The sequence below is a fragment of the Crotalus tigris genome, unplaced genomic scaffold (assembly GCF_016545835.1).
Source record: "Crotalus tigris isolate CLP2741 ecotype Arizona unplaced genomic scaffold, ASM1654583v1 scf7180000018049.691279, whole genome shotgun sequence".
Lineage (NCBI taxonomy): Eukaryota > Metazoa > Chordata > Lepidosauria > Squamata > Viperidae > Crotalus > Crotalus tigris.
The window spans coordinates 162,063-180,665 of NW_024096795.1; the positions used below are offsets into that span (position 1 = coordinate 162,063).

Consider the following 18,603-nt stretch of genomic DNA (forward strand, 5'->3'; position numbering starts at 1 on the left):
ATTTTTTAATCTTTTAATTATCCTATCTAGTTCTGTGCAATACATAATTTTCTTTATTAGTGCTTCCCCATTTGGTACTTCCATTGCTTTCCACTTTTGAGCAAATAGTATCCTTGCTGCTATGACCACATGGATAATTAAATATGTGTCCTCTTTGTTTACATTTTTCTCTAGTATTTCTAATAGTAATGTCTCCAGTTTGTATTGAATGTTTTGCCTAGTCATTTCTATTGCCCAATCCCAGATCATACGCCAGTTCACCTGTGCTTCTCTACATGTCCACCATACATGAAAAATGGTGCCCTTTTCTTTTTTACATTTCCAACACATAGATGAATATCCATTATATATTTTGGCTAATCTGGCCGGAGGGAGATGCCATCTGTAAACCATCTTATACAGGTTTTCTTTATATGATGTCGCCACTGTGATTTTGTTATTTCGCTCCCATACTTGCTGCCATTGATCCATATTTATATTATATCCTAGATCTATTGCCCATGTCACCATTGTTTCTTTAACCTGCTCTTCATATAGCTTATGTTCCAACAGGTTTTATAAATATTCTTTTAAGGCTGAGTTAATCTTGAGCCCATCAGAACTGAGTGAGTTGAATTAGCCTGCAATACTGCATTCTAACCACGGTGCCCCATGGCTCTGAATAATTTGCTAACCCTGGGCTATTTTAACAGAGAATTTTTAGTCATTCATGTGCATTTATGTGCATATAAACAATATATAGGATTTTTTGTGCTTTAACGTATGTGGGACTAGTTAGTATCCAGCTTTCTCCTCTCATTGTATTTCTGCCTTCTGTTCAATGAACCAATATCTGCATTTAGCACTTTTTCACTAAATCTTTTGATCGCTGTAGTCACTGAGTTTAATTAGGGGGAAAAAGGAGTCCCGCTAAATTGTACTGCAGTATTTATTCTGATTACTTGATGGACACATCCATGTTTTATTGGCAGTATGAGTGATTTGCCACTGTCTTCTTTTATAGTTTCTAGGCTATAGATCTGATTTTTCTGCAAGAAAGTTTTCTTTAAGTAGTAAAACCAAACTTACTGAAGCTAATTCAAAGTAAATCATGCCTTTATAATTTAATTATAATACATACTAGGAAAATTGAATTTTAATTCATTTGAATATGTTTGTCAGTTTTCACAGTTCAGTTTGTTGCCTGTATAACTATGTACATTCAGCCAATGAAAATCTTGTAGAATATCACATTAAGAGGTAAGAGATTTTATCACGCAACATGTAAGTCTATTGTACTGAGATAATGCAATATTGATTTGACTTGAGCAGGATGAAAACAGGTTTTTTTAATCTTTCTACATAAATACAGAGCATGCTTGAAAACATCTCTCTTTTTATTTTCAATTTCAGGCTCCCAAACCTTTGCAAGTGACAATAAATTACTTAATGCAGTGTAAAAGATGACTAAACTCAGATGATTCACTGCAGGGACAATGTCTTGACCAATAATTTATGAGATTATATCACTACTTGCTTAGCTAGTATGTGTCAGTCTTTTCTGAAAGCTGCTATTAATCCTTCTTTGCCTTGTAATTTGTGAGCCAAAGGTCAAATAGATTTCAGCCGAGCACATTTACTCTTAACTGTTTAAACTGAAATTATAGATTAGCTGGGACCTATTTAAATTACTGCTAAAAAGTACTATGCTTTAAGACACACAGAACTTGGTCTCATTTTTAAAGCATCAATTCTAAAGCTGGAGTTGTCTAATTGGGAAATTCTAAATTTTACTTTAGAGACTAGAAAAGTGAAAAATGCCCTTTTTACATTACTTTGTCTTTTGATATAAGAAATTAAAACCATAGGAAAAATGATTTCACTGCAGGAAAATAGTCAACTTTAAATACTAGGTGTCTGCCATTAAGGAGCAGGAAATAAACAAAAGACATGGAGTTTGCTCGTTGTGGTTGTATGTCATAACAATTGTAAAACTGGTCAGTCACATGACTGACCTGATTTTTCAACCTGTGTTGTGGCAGTTGTTAAGCAAACAAGGCAGTTGTTAAGCAAATGCCATTATTGTTATATGAATCAATGGTTCATTACAGGCACGGTTTTGCCCAAAGCAGGAAGAATGATAGTAAAACCATAGTAAAACATAGTCTCCTGACTGTGAGATGCTGCAAGTGACCATAAATGTGTCCATGTTGTCAAGCAGTGAAATTTGATCACGTGACTGCTGGTTTGGCCTCACCACCAGAACTTTGAATCCGGGTTGTAAATCCTCTTTTGGGGGGTTGGTCATAACTTCAAATGGTTGCTAAGTGACCAGTTGTAAATCAAGGAATACCTATATAACTGCACTCCTATGAGCTCTGAAGCACTTTTTAGAGAGAGACTCCAAAATGCTGCACAAACTTATAAATCACATGTCTGATGTTCTAAAAGCTAAGCAATTGAATGACACTTTGGAGATTTCACATAGGCATAATCCAATTGCCGGAATAAGATGAAGCTGCTGTTATGTGTTCTATTTAAATAAATGGAAATGTGACAAATCTAATAGGCGTAGGTTGTTCAATTTATCTCTCGCTCATCCATTATGTTGTTTCCTTCTCTGGAATGAAAAAAAACAAGTCACTTTTATGGAATACTATCCTTCTGTTCTTTTACCTATAGAACTTGTATCTCTAAGATTTCTGATTAAATAGTAGGATGGCCGATGTCCAGAAAATGTTTTATAAAATGAATTTATTGGCAATGGCATGTTAAAAGCAGATTATATACTAACAAAGAAGATGTAGATGGATGTTGACCTCAGAAATGTCATTTTCGAGGTTACGTATTACTTTGTAGCATTGACTTGAGCTATTTGCAAGAAATGTTATTAATGAATTGTTTTAGACATGCTGTTCAATAATAAAACCAAGGAAATCTGTTATGAAATAGCAAAGCCTATCATTGACAGATGGAAGCCTATCCTATAAAAACTCACACCACAAAAAACAGAAAAACATATAAATGTTCGATTTTCCAGGATGAGCTTCTCCTGAGTTTTTCTTTGAACATTCTGAAATTCAACATTAATCTTCTTCAGCCATAAAAGAGAATACACTCTCTTTGATAAAATACTTTGGCAAAGAGACCATAATGTATGATAGCAAAACATTGTGCAATGTAATATTTATTGTTAATAGGGCTGTGAATGCTAGAAAAAGAATTCAAAAGAATTGCTTTGGAACTTGAGCAGAGTCAAGTTAATCATTAAAGTAGCTCTGTTAATCATTAAAGTAGCTCTGCCTGAAAAAAAAGATACAGCTAATTAAAGTTAATGTAACTCTTAAAGCAGCAGTGTCTTTTTAATCATCTCATGGACAACTGAAAAATAATAGGCTGTTTTAATGAATAGCAAACTGGTATTGTACTCAAGCTTGTGAAAGGTCTGAATCACTTTCTTCAAATTATTTCTGAACTAGGCACAATCTAGCTGTTAATATACTATTTATGTCCAGTAGATTTATTATCATCAGTTAATGGGAAAATTAATGTGGAATATTAAATAATAATTCATATTAAAAAGTGATATTTATATGTTAAGCATGCTAAATAATGCAGATTTCAAAACTATTATTATCCTTGAATGATATAATGGATATAGCTACAGAAGTATATTTTTAAAATGTTTATAGCTTAAATAAAGGACCTTTTTTAATTCAAAGATAGATTAGGAAAACTATAATACTTGAGCATAATAGTTTCAGCTCTATCATTCTCTTGAACCAGAAAATTGCTACCTTAGGGGAAATAACCTTGACACTAATCTCTTGGAAATATTTCAAATAATTTTTCTAACTAGTCTTTTTTTCCACCCATCAATTGCAGTAAAGATTACTGCAAGTATTCACACCATAAACCTTTTTTCAACAGAGAGAAGCTAATTATTATATTTAAGGCATAGTTATATATGTTATAAAGCTGTTGCAATGGACAACTTAAATACTATATAAATGTTTTATTAAAAGTTTGAAAAAAGAAGATAACGACAAAAATTAACAAAGGAAAAGAAGAAAGACAAAGACAAAAGAAAAAATGTAACAAAAGATGAAATGAAATATAGCTTCCAATTTTCTTAGTAGCAAATACAAGCATAAGCATGATTATAAAATTATCTTACTCAATAATTTCAAAAAAGTTCTCTTATTTCTATTATCTATTTTTTTCTTAATCATCAAAATCAGAACTTATCATTTCATTTTTTTTTATTTAATGCAAGAAGTATAGCTTTTTCTGTTAGTAATAAATGTAGATGTCTTTTCACTAATCAATGAAGTTTAGTCATGTCTGCAAATGGTGTTATCCTTACCTATCATTCCTGCATTGTGGATAATGCTGAATTTTTCCACTTTATATAATAATTTTGCTGCAATGGTCATATAATAAAAACAAAGTCTCATGATTTTTTTTTCCTGTCTGTTCATTACTTCCAAAAGAAAAGCCTCTGGTTTCACCTTAAAATGTTTTGAATTAGTGAGTATATTTGTAAGCAAAACTGTTTGGCTTTATTACATTTCATGAAATATGATAAAATGTCCCATCCTGTTGTTCACATTTCCACATAAATTTGAAGTACCTTTATACATTCTGGACAATCTTTCTGGTGCCAAATATCAACAGTATATCATTTATAAAAAATTATAAAAAAATCTCTTTAAGATTAGAGCTTAAGGTAAATTTTAACCCTTTCAATCACATATTTTCTTATTATTCAATTTGTGTACTGTAACCAAATTTGTAGCCCATTTTATCATACATAATTTAATTTAATCTTCTTTTGTCTCAAATTTCAACAAAAGTTATACATTTTAGCAATATATGTCCGTAATTTGTACACAGTTTTGTTTCAAATTCAGTGTTAGTTCGTTCAAAACTTTAAAGTATTTATCTACTTTAAATCTTTCTGATAGTTCTGTATAAGGAAACCATTGACAAGTATATTCTTTTAATAGATCTTAATTTGGTTTGATGTATAAAAAAATTCTAGCTTATCACAATATTAACCATTTATGCTTGCTTATCATTTCTTGTTTATAGAATGCTTCCAGAAATGAGAGTCACAAAGATTTTTTAGTTTTTCAAACTAGATTTGAATTTATTCCATATTCTCAGAGTGGCACATATAACATAATGATTTGTAAAATCTAATTTTAGCTTTGTTGTACCATGCTGTCCATGTTGACAAGTTTAAAATCAGATAGCCCTTCCCTTATTGGAAGGGACCTTGGAGGTCATCGAGTCCAACCCCCTGCTCAGGCAGGAAACCCTACACCATTTTGGACAAATGGCTGTCCAGTCTCTTCTTAAAAACTTCCAGTGTTGGAGCATTCACCGCTTCTGAAGGCAGGTTGTTCCACTGGTTAATTGTTCTAACTTTCAGGAAGTTTCTTCTTCGTTCTAGGTTGCTTCTCTCTTTGATTAGTTTCCATCCATTGCTTCTTGTCCTGCCTTCAGGCGCTTTGGAGAATAGCTTGACTCCCTCTTCTTTGTGGCAGCCCCTGAGATATTGGAACACTGCTATCATGTCCCCCCTTGTCTTTCACTTCGTTAAACTAGACATATCCAATTCCAGCAACTATTCCTTGTATGTTTTAGCCTCCAATCTCCTAATCATTTTTGTTGCTCTTCTCTGTTCTCTGCAACTATGTGATCCCAGGACGCTACCATCATTGTAAATACATGGTGGTTGTCAACTGCCCAAATATGGCAATGTGACTTTGGGGATGGTTATTTATAAATGTGAGGACTGGCTGTAAGTCATTTTTTGCAATGCCATTATAACTTTTGAATGGCTGCTGAATGAATGGTCGTAAGTCGAGGACTACCTGTGCATTAATTTAAATTGTACGTAGATAAGAATGTATGTGTATTATTTTAAAACATATTCCTATTTAAATAATTTATATGTCTCTTACAGATATAAAACTATTCTGCAAGTGATTGCTCAGGCAGTGATATTTGCAATTATGACAGTGATGAAAAAGTAACTTTACAAAATGTACATTTATGCTTTTCACACTTTGTCATCATCACTGTCAGTTAACATATGTTGTCCTGTATAAAAGTATAAGCACATTTGGATTAATGACTATTCCACTTAATAACTGAATTGCTGGTCCAGAATGCAGTTGCTAAAAAAGGCTACCAGTACATCATACATAGATTTATTTCAAGCATGCAAGTTATTACAAAGAGAGAAAATTCAGAAAGGTGACTCTACAAATTGAAATGATACTACCAAGACAGTTAGTAATGAAGGGAGTTGGTGACAATAATATCGCAGGGCTGCCTTTTTTTCTGAAAATCTTGATTTATAGTTTTGATTTTGTGTTCTGTTGTCAGAACTGAAGAATGCCAATTAATAACTGAAATTGTCTTTCAATAGCTCCAAAAGAGAAATGGGTAGCTGAGGATAGGTGGATATTATCCATCCCTTTTTTTTTTCACCCAAGAGCAAAAGAAAAAGACTAGCCTCTTAATCTGAGCTAAATTTGGGATAGAAAAAGAGGAGTCTTGATCTTTGGAAGAAATCCTAAGGCATTATTTATTCTAGAAATCTTGCGAAGACTATTTACAAGGGTTATTGCTCTTAATCTGCTTAGTATGTATGCAAACAAATTCTTTATTTCAATGAGACCAAGAGAAAACTATAGCCCACGTTAAAAAGTGGGCTATAGGAACAGAGTTCTGCCAGATCAGGCTAAAAACCCATCTAATCAAACTTTTGGCCTGACCAGACAGTTGTCAATCAGATGCATTCAAGTACCTCAGAAGCATCGACCAGAAAATAATAACTCTTTTTGACTTATTTCCCTGGAATGCTGCTTAGAATATGTTGTTGCCTATGATTCAGGAGACAATCACATATTGTAACCATCAATGCTAATATCCACTGATCTGCCATGAATTTCTCCAGTTCTCTTAAAGTCCTCTAAGACAACCATCAGAATAGCTATTCACAATGAATTTCTCAATTTAATAAAGTTTTATGGATTTTACCTGTATTCTCCCCCACTTGGTTTTTAATAGATGATGGTTAAGGACCCAATTTTCTCCTCTCTTTTACCTCATTGGATGGAAAGTGGATCCCTACCGCTTACATTCTAAATCATATTTTAAACTCATTCAGCTAGTGGTAATAGCTTCCTAAAAATAATCCCAATCCACAGTGGTAAGGAAAAAGAGAAAGAATGGGTAGTGTGAACAATATGCTGGCAACAACTTGCAATTAATAGTTTGTGATGTGGCAGGTATGAAGGGTGAACAAGGAAAGTGCCTGGAATCATACAGAATATTCTGGAAACCCAGGCCTGGGACAGCAGGAGGAATGGATTTTACATTGGGTATATGTGTGTGTACTTAAATGACCAAGAATGTATAGAATTCCCCTGAGCCATCTCAGACATAATGGATGATTATAATATTGTATATAATATTACTGCATATATTTTACACTGTTTCCTATATAAAAACATCTCTATAAACAGCTTACAAATATAACAGCTATAATACAAATAATATGAAAATCATATACAGCAATAAAGAGGGAGGGATATGTAGACAAAAACAGAAACAAAACCTTTTGTCCAGGTTTTATACAAGAAATACAAAAGAAATTTAAAATATTTAGTACTAAGTGCCTCACAAGCTTCAAGAAAGGACTATTTCAGAAATTTCAGGGATACCACAGGACCAAACATACTCATAAGTTGCTACAATTGGCACATGGAGGAAAAACTCCCTATCAGTTTCAGTGATGGACTGCAAAGACCTATCCCAAATTCCTAGGGTCCTTTTATGCCAAAACCAAAACCTTGATCTTGGTTCAATAGCCAGTTGGTAGCTAATATAATTGTTTGAAAAAACTGTAATGTCTGCCACAATTTGCAACAGCTTCAGTTTCTGAGAGTAAAACTAGCTCCCTATGGAACACTTCACAGAATCTAAACTTACCAAGAGCAGTAGAATAATACCATATATCGTCTCTCCATTAGTGCTAACAACATATAACATTTATCTCTTTAGCCCACATCAGCAAGAATTTGATGTAAGATCACTATTACAGCACAATTCTATGTTAGCAGGATCAAATGCTGTACCACTCTCTAATATATAATTGAATTAACCATGTATCTTTATATCATTATTTTGTGAGCATCCTTACAAACTTTTATCATGACCATATTCAACATAGGGTGCTGAATGTCAACTTAATGACATTAAACTATAAACAGAATTTCATTTCATTTGATGGACACCACAGGAAACTCAATATATTTCTGTCTGACTTCTTTGTCCCTGATAAAATCCTAATGCTTTGAAATCTGGACAGATTTCAAGGTTAATTTTAAAATACTCTCTTATCTCCTAATTTTAATTATATTGATGATTAAACCCACAAGAAACCATGGCATCAGTAAAATCATGGCAGCTATTGGGGGTGGGAATCTTACCTTCTGGGAAACCTTCCCAGACTTCCAAACGATCGTAACGGCAGAATGCACCTCCGGGTGGATTTGTATCTGGTTCCAGTTCAAAGCTTTCAAATTCCAGGATAATCTCTGACATCTTTGGTGCAAAGATAATGTAAGTACATTCAAGACTGTTGGGATATTTTTCAGGGAATCCTGGTGATTTGATCATTCCAGTCATAGATGTGAAATTTCTGGAGCATTCTGGTCCTGCACCACAAAAGAGACAACACATTTCCCTTCTGTAAGAATTTATACAAGAAAACAAATTATGCCAATTCTCTTTTTGGAGAATTGCCCCATGTTAATCCTGTATTAGTCACACAGCTAATTTGGTCCTAATATTGTACTGATAATTGTACTAAAAGGCAATTCCCATATATTACATGAAGCCCACTTTTCTATTTCTACCAGAGCAAACTGAAAAAATAAACTTGTGCCAGTTCTGAAATAGAGGGAAAAATTATGATAATGTCATATGGGAACAATGAAAGCGTAAGCTGCAGAAATATTGTCAGCTCAAGGGAAATAATTATAGCCCCTTTAAGCTTAAATCTTTAAATCTTCAGGTTGACAGCCCTTTATTGGTAAAACAGAATGTTTTGCAAGAAGAGGGAGTGTGGTGTTTGGTCGATGGAACAATGGTTTCATATTCCTAGAGCAGTGGCTCAGTAAGTCTGCCAGATGTGACCTATGCCTTTTTGACAAACTAGATGTGAAAGGTAATTCGTACTTGTATCAAGGGTGACTGATTCATTCTGAGCTGTGTTGACACAGGTGCACCAGTAAAGTGATGCTGTTAGTGAAGGTATGATAAATTGTTTGATTACTAGCAATGTTGATCAAATCTAACTAATTTCGGTATTGTGCAAGGCAATTACACAAAAGCCTAATTCTATTGTAGGCCTACAAGTGTCCATATGGATGAGCAATGTCCACTGTCCATGTGACTTCTAATTTCTTTGCAAAAGTAACTTCTTCTGATGCAATTACATCAGAAAAGATAAACATCTGTCCTAAGCATTGATTCTCACATATCAACAGTGATACAGACATGTATACAGGAAGATGCCATTCCTATAACTGGCAACAAGGAGGTCTGAAAAAAACGTCTCCATATGGGAAAGAATGAGAATCTGTTTCCAAATATGATGGCTATCAGGATAATTCCCTGCTATGTTGCAAATTCATTCATTCATTCACTCATTCACTCACTCACTCATTCACTTCATTCATTTACTCACTCATTCACTCAATCTCATTTATATAGCCATACAATTCAACAGCATGACCTTGCAGCATACAAGAGGGGGAAAAATCCTTCCACAACGAACACAATATAAGGATAAAAATTATAATTCATTAAAGTCAACTAAAACATAAAATGATAACTGGACCAAAATACATTGCAACTATTCAATTGGAACTCCACTCAACCTAACTCAAAGGCCTAGGAGAAAAGCCAGGTCTTGATTGCCTTTCTAAAGGTTTGCAAGCCTGGGATCAACTATATTACTTGGAACAAATTGTTCCAAAACTAGGATCACACACTGAATTTCACAAATATATTAGAAAATTAATCTTTCCTTTCTCAGCTGTAATCTTCAGAAAATCTATTTCTTGCTATCAGATTTCCATTCATACACCAAGGTAGTTTCAAAATAAGATAAATCTGATATGTCTCATAACAATACAGACTGGGATGATGGATATTGCAGTCTAATATATCTTGATTCTACCAAGTTGGAAATGCTTTTTTATAGCTCTCTTCCCCCTCTCCCTCTCTGGAATGCAAGAAAATTTCCTTCTTTCCTTCCTTCCTTCCTTCCTTCCTTCCTTCCTTCCTTCCTTCCTTCCTTCCTTCCTTCCTTCCTTCCTTCCTTCCTTCCTTCCTTCCTTCTTCCCTCCCTCCCTCCCAACAATTAAAAGTTTAATGAAAGCTAATCTAATTAACTGGCTATATTTATCTATTCATAGATAAAAGCAGTGGTGGGATTCAAATATGTGAACAACCAGTTCTCTGTGTGGATACCACTTCCCGAAGTCCGTACTGGCCTGGGGAAAAAAAAAATAACTACTGGTTCTGCTGAAGTGGTGTGAACCGGCTGAATCCCACCACTGGATAAAAGTAGTGACTCAAAAGACATCTAATCTGTTGCATATGTTTATAAATAAAGTCACAACATGCAATGGTGTAAAATAATTCGGAGCATACTGCCTCCTACCTACTTTGCTACTGTCACATCAATTCAAAGTTATCAAATAAGAGAAAAGAATTAGTTCATATTTGTTTCATTTTTGCTTAGTGTCAGAGATGCATCCAGTATTTGTTTTTAATATATTTTGCTCTATTTTTGTAAGCTTAGTAAAGGAAAACAAATCTGGATCGTATCTAATTACAGCTATCTTCGTAGATCCACATTGATACTTTGACAACAATATATTTATGGTATGCCCCTGCTTTTTTTAGTTTGTTTTTTGCCCCCACGTCCTTTTATAGCCAGGCAGGGTAAAATTATGAGGGGTCTTTGGTGCTCTCTGAGCTTGCTTGTTTTATTGCAGACATTTCATTACCCAACTAGGTAACACCATCAGTGCTAGTCCAAACATACCAAGTCCTCCTTCCTTCTGCTATTTTCCCCACAAGAATAACATGGTGAGATGAATCGGACTGAGAAAGAGCGATTGGCTCAAAGTCACTCAGCTAGCTTTGTACCTAAAATGGAAATAGAACCTCTGTGTTTTTAGCCTAGTGCATAGGTCGGCAACCTGCGGCTCTGGAGCTGCATGTGGCTCTTTGAGCCTTCCCCTGCGGCTCCCAGCCTCCTCTGCCATTTGCAGAGAGAGACAGAGACAGAGAGAGGCACCTGCACTTCCCTGCTTCTCTCTCTGTCTCTGTGTCTCTGTGTGTCTGTGTGTCTGTATGTGTGTAAAAAAAAAAAAAAGAAAGTGGACTCACGGTGTTCTCCGAGGAGCTAAAAAGCTTACTAGGCAAGGCTCCTCCCTTTGCTGCATCTCTGCAGGAAGCAGGAAAGGCAGGAGAGAGCTACCTAGCCCAGCTATGCTGACTCAGGAATTCTGGGAGTTGAAGTCCATGAGTCATAAAAGAGCCGAGGTTGCCTACACCTGAGCTTGTTGGAGAACAGCTTAAAGCCAGCTTGCCAGGTGAGCAGAAGAGAGGGAGAGGGGGAGAGAAAGAGAGAGAGGGAGAGACCTTTTTGAGATCTAAAATGAAGATAACACTGCATATATCCTTTTTACCTTTATTGTGTGTGTGTGTGTGTGTGTGTGTGTGTGTGTGTGTACACATATGTATACAGGGTTTTTTTCTCATAGAATGCCCAGAACGGAGGTTTTTTTTTTTTTTACAAAAAAAGCACTCTGTGTGTGTGTGTGTGTGTGTGTGTGTATGTATGTATGTATGTATGTGTATATATATATATATATATATATATATATATATATATATATATATATATATATATATATATATATATAGTTAATAATGCTAAAAATATGAACCCTGGGAGTATCCATATCAAAAAATAAAATGAACACCAGGGTAGTAAAACTATAAAAGTTTAATTAAAAAGCGCCAAGCTTTCGCCGTCCCTGCCGGCATCATCAGGGCTAGAGCTCCAGAAAGTGAGAGAGTCTTTTATAGGCAAGTCAGAGTCTGCGCCCGGCTCCTCGATCTCGTCACCGGGCCTAATTGATTCAACTGCGCTTGACTGGTTTGTTTCTTCCTATTCCTCTTAGTTACGTGTGTATCGTCGTCTCTCTTCCTTTCTTTAGATTCTGGGATGGGTGGGGTAGATCCCTTACCGTTCAGATTGTCTCTATTCCTCAACCCATCTTCCCCATCAGGTTTGAGTGGTAATGTGCACTTCCCCTTCCTTTCCCAATCATCGTCCGCCCGGTTGTTCTTTTTGCGATAGCCTTCTCTTTTGACTTTAGTACTTTCCCTTCCTATCCAACTGTCATCCGGGTAATCCTGTAAGTTGTTCTGAGTTGGCTGCGATATGATGGTGATCTGGGACGGGTTGATGGATTGTTTGTCTACTGGGAGGGCGGTCCCCTGGCTGTAGTTACATCCAGCCGGAAAGGGGGAGGAGAAGTAAGACGGCTGGATGTATATATAGGTAGGTAGGTAGGTCTTTGGTTGTTCGGGTTTTCTCCCGCGTAAAATTGGAAGTGTCTTGGCGACGTTTCGACAAATTCCCATTCGTCATCTTCAGGCTGGTGTTTTCAGCTTCGTGCTTTGAGCAGCAATGTGTGGTCTTAGTTGTTTCTTCCTTTTAACTGCCAGTGGGGGTATGAACTGATTGGGTGGGAGCTTGGCTGTGTTCTGATTGGGTGGAGGTGTGTTCTGAATGGTTAGGGGATTGGCTGTGCTCTGATTGGCTGGGGGAGTGTTCTGTTTGGTTGTGCTCAGGTTAGTCTGAGTTGCAGAGGGGTTTGAGATTTTGGGCTGCCTTGCTATTTTTTGGCTTCGCGTTCGTGGTCGTGCCTCCTCTTCACGGAGGGTGTCAGTTTGCTTCATGTATGGATTGGAGGGGTTTAAATTGGCTAATGATGCAGGTGTGGTCTGGCTTCTGGTTTGTGGTCGTGCCTCGTCATCGGTGTGGCTTTGGGTTTGTTTTTTGCGTGGATGTGTGGTGGTGACATCCTGTGTGGTTTTTGTGAATGTGGGTCTGGTATCATTTTTTGTGTTAGGGAGTCGTTTGTCAATAAGGGCGGGTTTCCAAATGGCTGGTAGGCGGGAGGTATCATCTCGCTTGTTCATGCTGTGTGGGCGTTTTTCTATCTCGATGGCTTCTCTGATTATGCTGTTATTAAAATGTTCACTTTTGGCAATGGTTCTGGTATTTTTAAAGTCAATTTCATGTCCTGTAGCTTTAAGGTGTTGGACCAGGGAAGATGTTGGTTCCTCTTTTTTGATTGAGTTCTTATGTTCTTCAATGCGTGCACGTATTCTTCTGTTGGTTTGTCCGATGTATGTGGTGGGACAAGTGGTGCATGGGATTTCGTATACTCCTTGATTTTCTAATTCAGTTTTATCTTTGGGGTTTCTAAGGATGGTAGATATTTTTCTGTTTGTGCAGAATGCTGTTTTGATGTTGTGTTTATGGAGGATCTTACTGATTCTGTCTGTGGTGCCTTTTATGTATGGGATGAGGGCTTTGCCGTTTTCTTGTTCTTTGTCTTGGATTTTAGTGGGGGTTTCTTTTTGGATTAGGTTTGTAATCTTATTTCTATGGAATCCATTGGATGTTAGTACATTGGTGAGAGTGTGTAGTTCAGGTTTTAGGTGTTGTTTGTCAGCTAAGCGTTTTGTTCTGGAGATGAGTGTCTTGGCTACAAAGTTGATCTGTGCTGGGTGGTGGTGTGAGAGAGCGTGCAGATAGCGGTTTGTGTGTGTTTTCTTCTGGTAGATGGTGTGTCCTAGGGAGCCATTGGATTTCTTGTAGACTAAGACATCCAGGAAGGAAGTTGGTTGTTAGTTTCTGTTTCCATGGTGAACTGTATTTTGGGGTGTCGGCTGTTGAGGTGTGTGAGGAAGTTGTCCAGTTTTTCTTTCCCATGTGGCCAGATTATGAAGGTGTCGTCTACTTATCTGAGCCAGAGTTTGGGTTTGTGATCAGATTTTTCTAGAGCTTGGGTTTCAAAGTGTTCCATGTAGAGGTTGGCAATGACAGGTGAGAGGGGTGATCCCGTGGGTGCTCCTTCTGTTTGTTTGTATTTTTGTCCATTATAGATGAAGTATGTGTTGGATAGGCAGTGGTTGGTCAGATCTAAGATGTGTTTGGGGGGGTTATATTTGTTGTGGATAGCTGTCAAGGCTTCTCTGATAGGCACTTGGGTGAAGAGGGATATGACATCGAAGCTCACGAGTAGGTCGCTGGGCTGTAAGTTTTGTTTCTTTATGATCTCTATAAACTGGAATGAGTTTTTTATGTGTGAGGTGATGGATTCTGCATAGGGCTGTAGTTGTTTGGCGAGAAATTTGGCTAGGTTTTGTAGAGGTGAGCCTATGGCGCTGACTATAGGTCTGAGTGGGGTTCCTTCCTTGTGTATCTTGGGGAGACCATAGAGTTTGGGGCATCTGGATGATTTCTCTCTGGGAATGATTCTTTGCTGGATCTCTTCGCTAATGGGGGAGGCTTTTATTTTGGATCTGGTAGTTTTTTCCAGGTAGGTGGTGGGATCTGTATTTAGGGGTTTATATGTGGAGTCTTGGAGTAGGTTGGTTAATTTGGTTTGGTAGTCAGATGTGTTCATAACCACCGTGGCGTTGCCCTTGTCTGCTGGTAGGATTATTATGCTGGTGTCTTCTTTCAGGTTACGTAGTGCTGTCTGTTCCTCTTTGGGTAAGTTGCTTTTGGGTGGCTTGCTGGTGCAGAGGATGTCAGTGATTTCGAGTCTGATTCCAATTTTATGCGGGAAAAAACCCGAACAACCAAAGACCTACATACAAATACCCGCAAAAACCTCAGAAAACATATCTATGTATATGTGCTGCTCGAAGCACGAAGCTGAAAACACCAGCCTGAAGATGACGAATGGGACTTCGTCGAAACGTCGCCAAGACACTTCCAATTTTACGCAGGAGAAAACCCGAACAACCAAAGACCTACACACAAACACCCGCGAAAACCTCAGAAAACGTATATATATATATATATATATATATATATATATATATATATATATATTTGTATATATATATATTTGTGTGTGTATGTGTGTGTGTATACACACACACACACACACACACACATATAATAAAGGTAAAAAAGGGATATATGCAGTGTTATCTTCATTTTAGATATCAAAAGGGTTTTGCAGCTCCCAATGTTTTGTTTTCGGTGGGAAATGGGTCCAAGTGGCTCTTTGAGTGTTTTGGGTTGCCTATCCCTGGCCTAGTGTCTTAACTACTACACTAAACTTAACCACCAAACCAAAATGGTTTTACAGCAACTGTAATTCTCAGACCACACATGTGCATGGGAACATCTTCATTTCTGAACATAGAAATAGCATTTTCACTGTGACATACCATGGCATAAACCTGAATTAATATTACTTTGGGGGCAATAACTTTAAACATTCTGACTTTTGAGTGTGCAAGTTGTCATTTATAATTTTGCCTTAATGTAACTAATGCCTTTCAGAAGGAAATTTAAGGCATCATACAAGGAAATCAATAAAGGGAACTGTGGAGTGTCACTAAGATATCAAGGAAAAAAAGCTGTACTGAAAATGCAAATTGTACTTTTTGCAAATTGCTAGAGTGGGAGACCCTTCATTAGATCTTTATGCACAGTGGCCTTAAAATATCCTTTAGACAGATCAATCAACAAGAGAATCAGTTGCTCAGAATTCAAATATAGCTCCAAACAAACAACCAATCATATGACCAACTGACCACACTGGCATACAAGACATGACCTAAGGAGAATAGGACAAGAAAATCCTGCTGCTGATGTTACCTAGTTTGGTAACAAAATGTTCAAAAATTATATTGAAACAAGCTTGGAGAACAAATCACAGCCAAAATCTAAAACCCGAACGACAATAATTTTCTATTATTTCAAGATCATTGTTTAATTGGTACAGTGCTAATTACCCAACTTATTAGGTACCAAAATGTTTTGTCGTGGAAGCAAAATCTTTCTATAAAAATTAACATCTTGGGATAGGATGGAATGTTGTTTTTACTTTATTCACTATCTCGTTTTGTTTAGAATAAGTTCCTAGATGTCAAATATTTCTTCAAACTGCATCCAACCAAAGAGAAGGCTTATTCCAAAAGTGACTGTGGTTTTTATGCACAAAATTACTTCAAAAAGAATTTGACCATGGGACAGAAGCCATTTGCCAGTCTTTGTCTGAGCAGAAAACCTCACACATCCCATTCATGTGGCATTTTGTTTACAAAAAATGCTTGCATTCATCTATCTTCACTGAAATAAATCAGGTGGTGTTTGAAGCCTGTGTCATTGCACTCTTTTTAGGACTTTTAGCAGCAAATGTTTTAAAATATTCTGATATTCCACATACCATCCATTCTCAATCCACAATGAATTAACAAAGATTACTATATTGGGGAAAATATTTGGAATATTATTAAAAAACATAAAACAAAATCAGCATATTAAAGGAAAAGAAAAAGATGCATCGATTAAGCAGGACTTTCAAATGAAGCTGAAATTAAATGAATTATTTAATTCTGAACTTTTGCATTCAACAAATATTTAATTAAACACTTAACTGTAAAAAAAGCTGGGAAACCACAACATTTGCAAAATAGTAAATCAGCAATAAAATTAAGAATATACTTCTTTCTCTTCATCTTATGTTACAAGGTTTAGATGTTTTCTTTATTACTGTTTTGATGTCCCATTTTTAAATTAAAAAGCTTATTAAATTAGAGATATGCATGCAATACCAAATTTGTTGATTTACTTATTTAAAATTCAAAAGTTGCCAAATCGATTTTCACCCATGAAGGCTCAAATTAGTAACAAAACCTTGTGAACATATTACAGGCAAATAATAGGTAATATTCATCATGATCACAGCTTTCCAGAGTAATAGAATTTTCTATTATGGAAAAAGAATGCAAAAAAGAATTATATTTGTATCAGAACAGACCAAAAGTTAGTGACTTGATTCATTGACTTCCACAGTCCTATGAAAGCAATGTTTTAGAAACTAAGTTGACATTAAATGTTCTTTTAATTCCCCTCTCTCCAAGTAACAGTGACCTTCAAATTGAACAATCCTACTGTCAATATTTCATATTAAAAACAATTAGCATGACAAGATTAAGCAGCTTGCTCACCTCTTTTAAAAATTTCATAGCGAATGGAGAAGCCTGCTCCATGAGTTTCATAATCAGAGACAAACTTGATTAAGAGGTATGGTCCTGTAGATATCACAGGTGGGGGCGCAATTTTGCCACAAAACTTTCCCCACACTCGCCCATTTGCACTGTCTCCATCAATCACTTCAACATAATCGTACCTGGTAGATAAATTGAAGCAAAAAAAAAAAAAACTTTTAACTTCCAGTGAAGAAAAAAAAAAGAAAACTAATTAATTTAAGAACCACAGCCATGCAGCACAGATAATGAAGAATAATGCTAGCCTGTTTGGAAGTTGTATTATCCTAAAAGATGTGCGCAAAATGAAAAAAAATTAAAATGGACTACATCATGTCAGTAGACATCATCTGGCAAGATGGAACTATTAGGAAGAATAGCACCATTATGGTTACAGACAATATCAGCTAAAGTAACCAATTAACAAGAAAAAGGAAATCTCGTGAGCACAATTCTGTATTATTAAATTGGAATCCTTTGTCTAACATGGCATTGTTATCAATACATAATACACTAAATTCTTTTCAAAGGATGGTGTTCTTGTCTGAATTCTAAAACATCGTTTTGGCTTTAATTTTTGTACAATACTTGTATTCCGATATGCAATTCTGCAAGTGTATAGTCCACAGAATAATAAATGAAGTTTCACATATTATGCTACCTTTATTGCTTTGCTGCTTTCTTAATTGTTACACATTTGTGTATTTTTAAACATCATATTACTTAAAACAACTATGGTAATATGAAAATGGATTTTGCATAAGGATTGCTCTGTAGAATGGCCTGACTCTGCCTCCTACACACAAGCAAGACACATGTATAAAACAATAAAAAGGAAATATGCAATAATGAAAATATATTAAACAACCCATTTTATCAATCTCAAATGATTGCAAAATAATAAAGGCACATAAAACAATTTAAAAATATGAACTTGCATCTTGCCAAATCAACCTATAGACCATTTAGATTAAAACTGTCCATTCTGGTTTAAGATAGTTCCCAAAATTGAGATTAAAGGATTACTTTTACAATTATCTAAGAATTTCATAACAGCAGATTATAAGTGAGAATTTATTTTACTAAAGATTAAAGACGCCCAGTTATTAACCAAAACTCACATAAACATAAAAATGAAAAAAAATGGTTACCAAATTTTTGAAATATTAATTGGACACCAAATCTTAAACAATAATAACAGGTACTGGC

General features: G+C 35.8%; 1 protein-coding gene across 1 annotated transcript in view; it reads right to left on the reverse strand.

The window, feature by feature from the left end:
- NRP1 (neuropilin 1) overlaps positions 1–18,603 on the reverse strand; it is a 159,753-nt gene that overhangs the window by 79,523 nt on the left and 61,627 nt on the right. Inside the window, 2 exon segments of the mRNA XM_039347060.1 lie at positions 8,490–8,717; positions 17,356–17,537. Of these exon segments, the coding sequence (XP_039202994.1) occupies positions 8,490–8,717; positions 17,356–17,537 (410 nt within the window).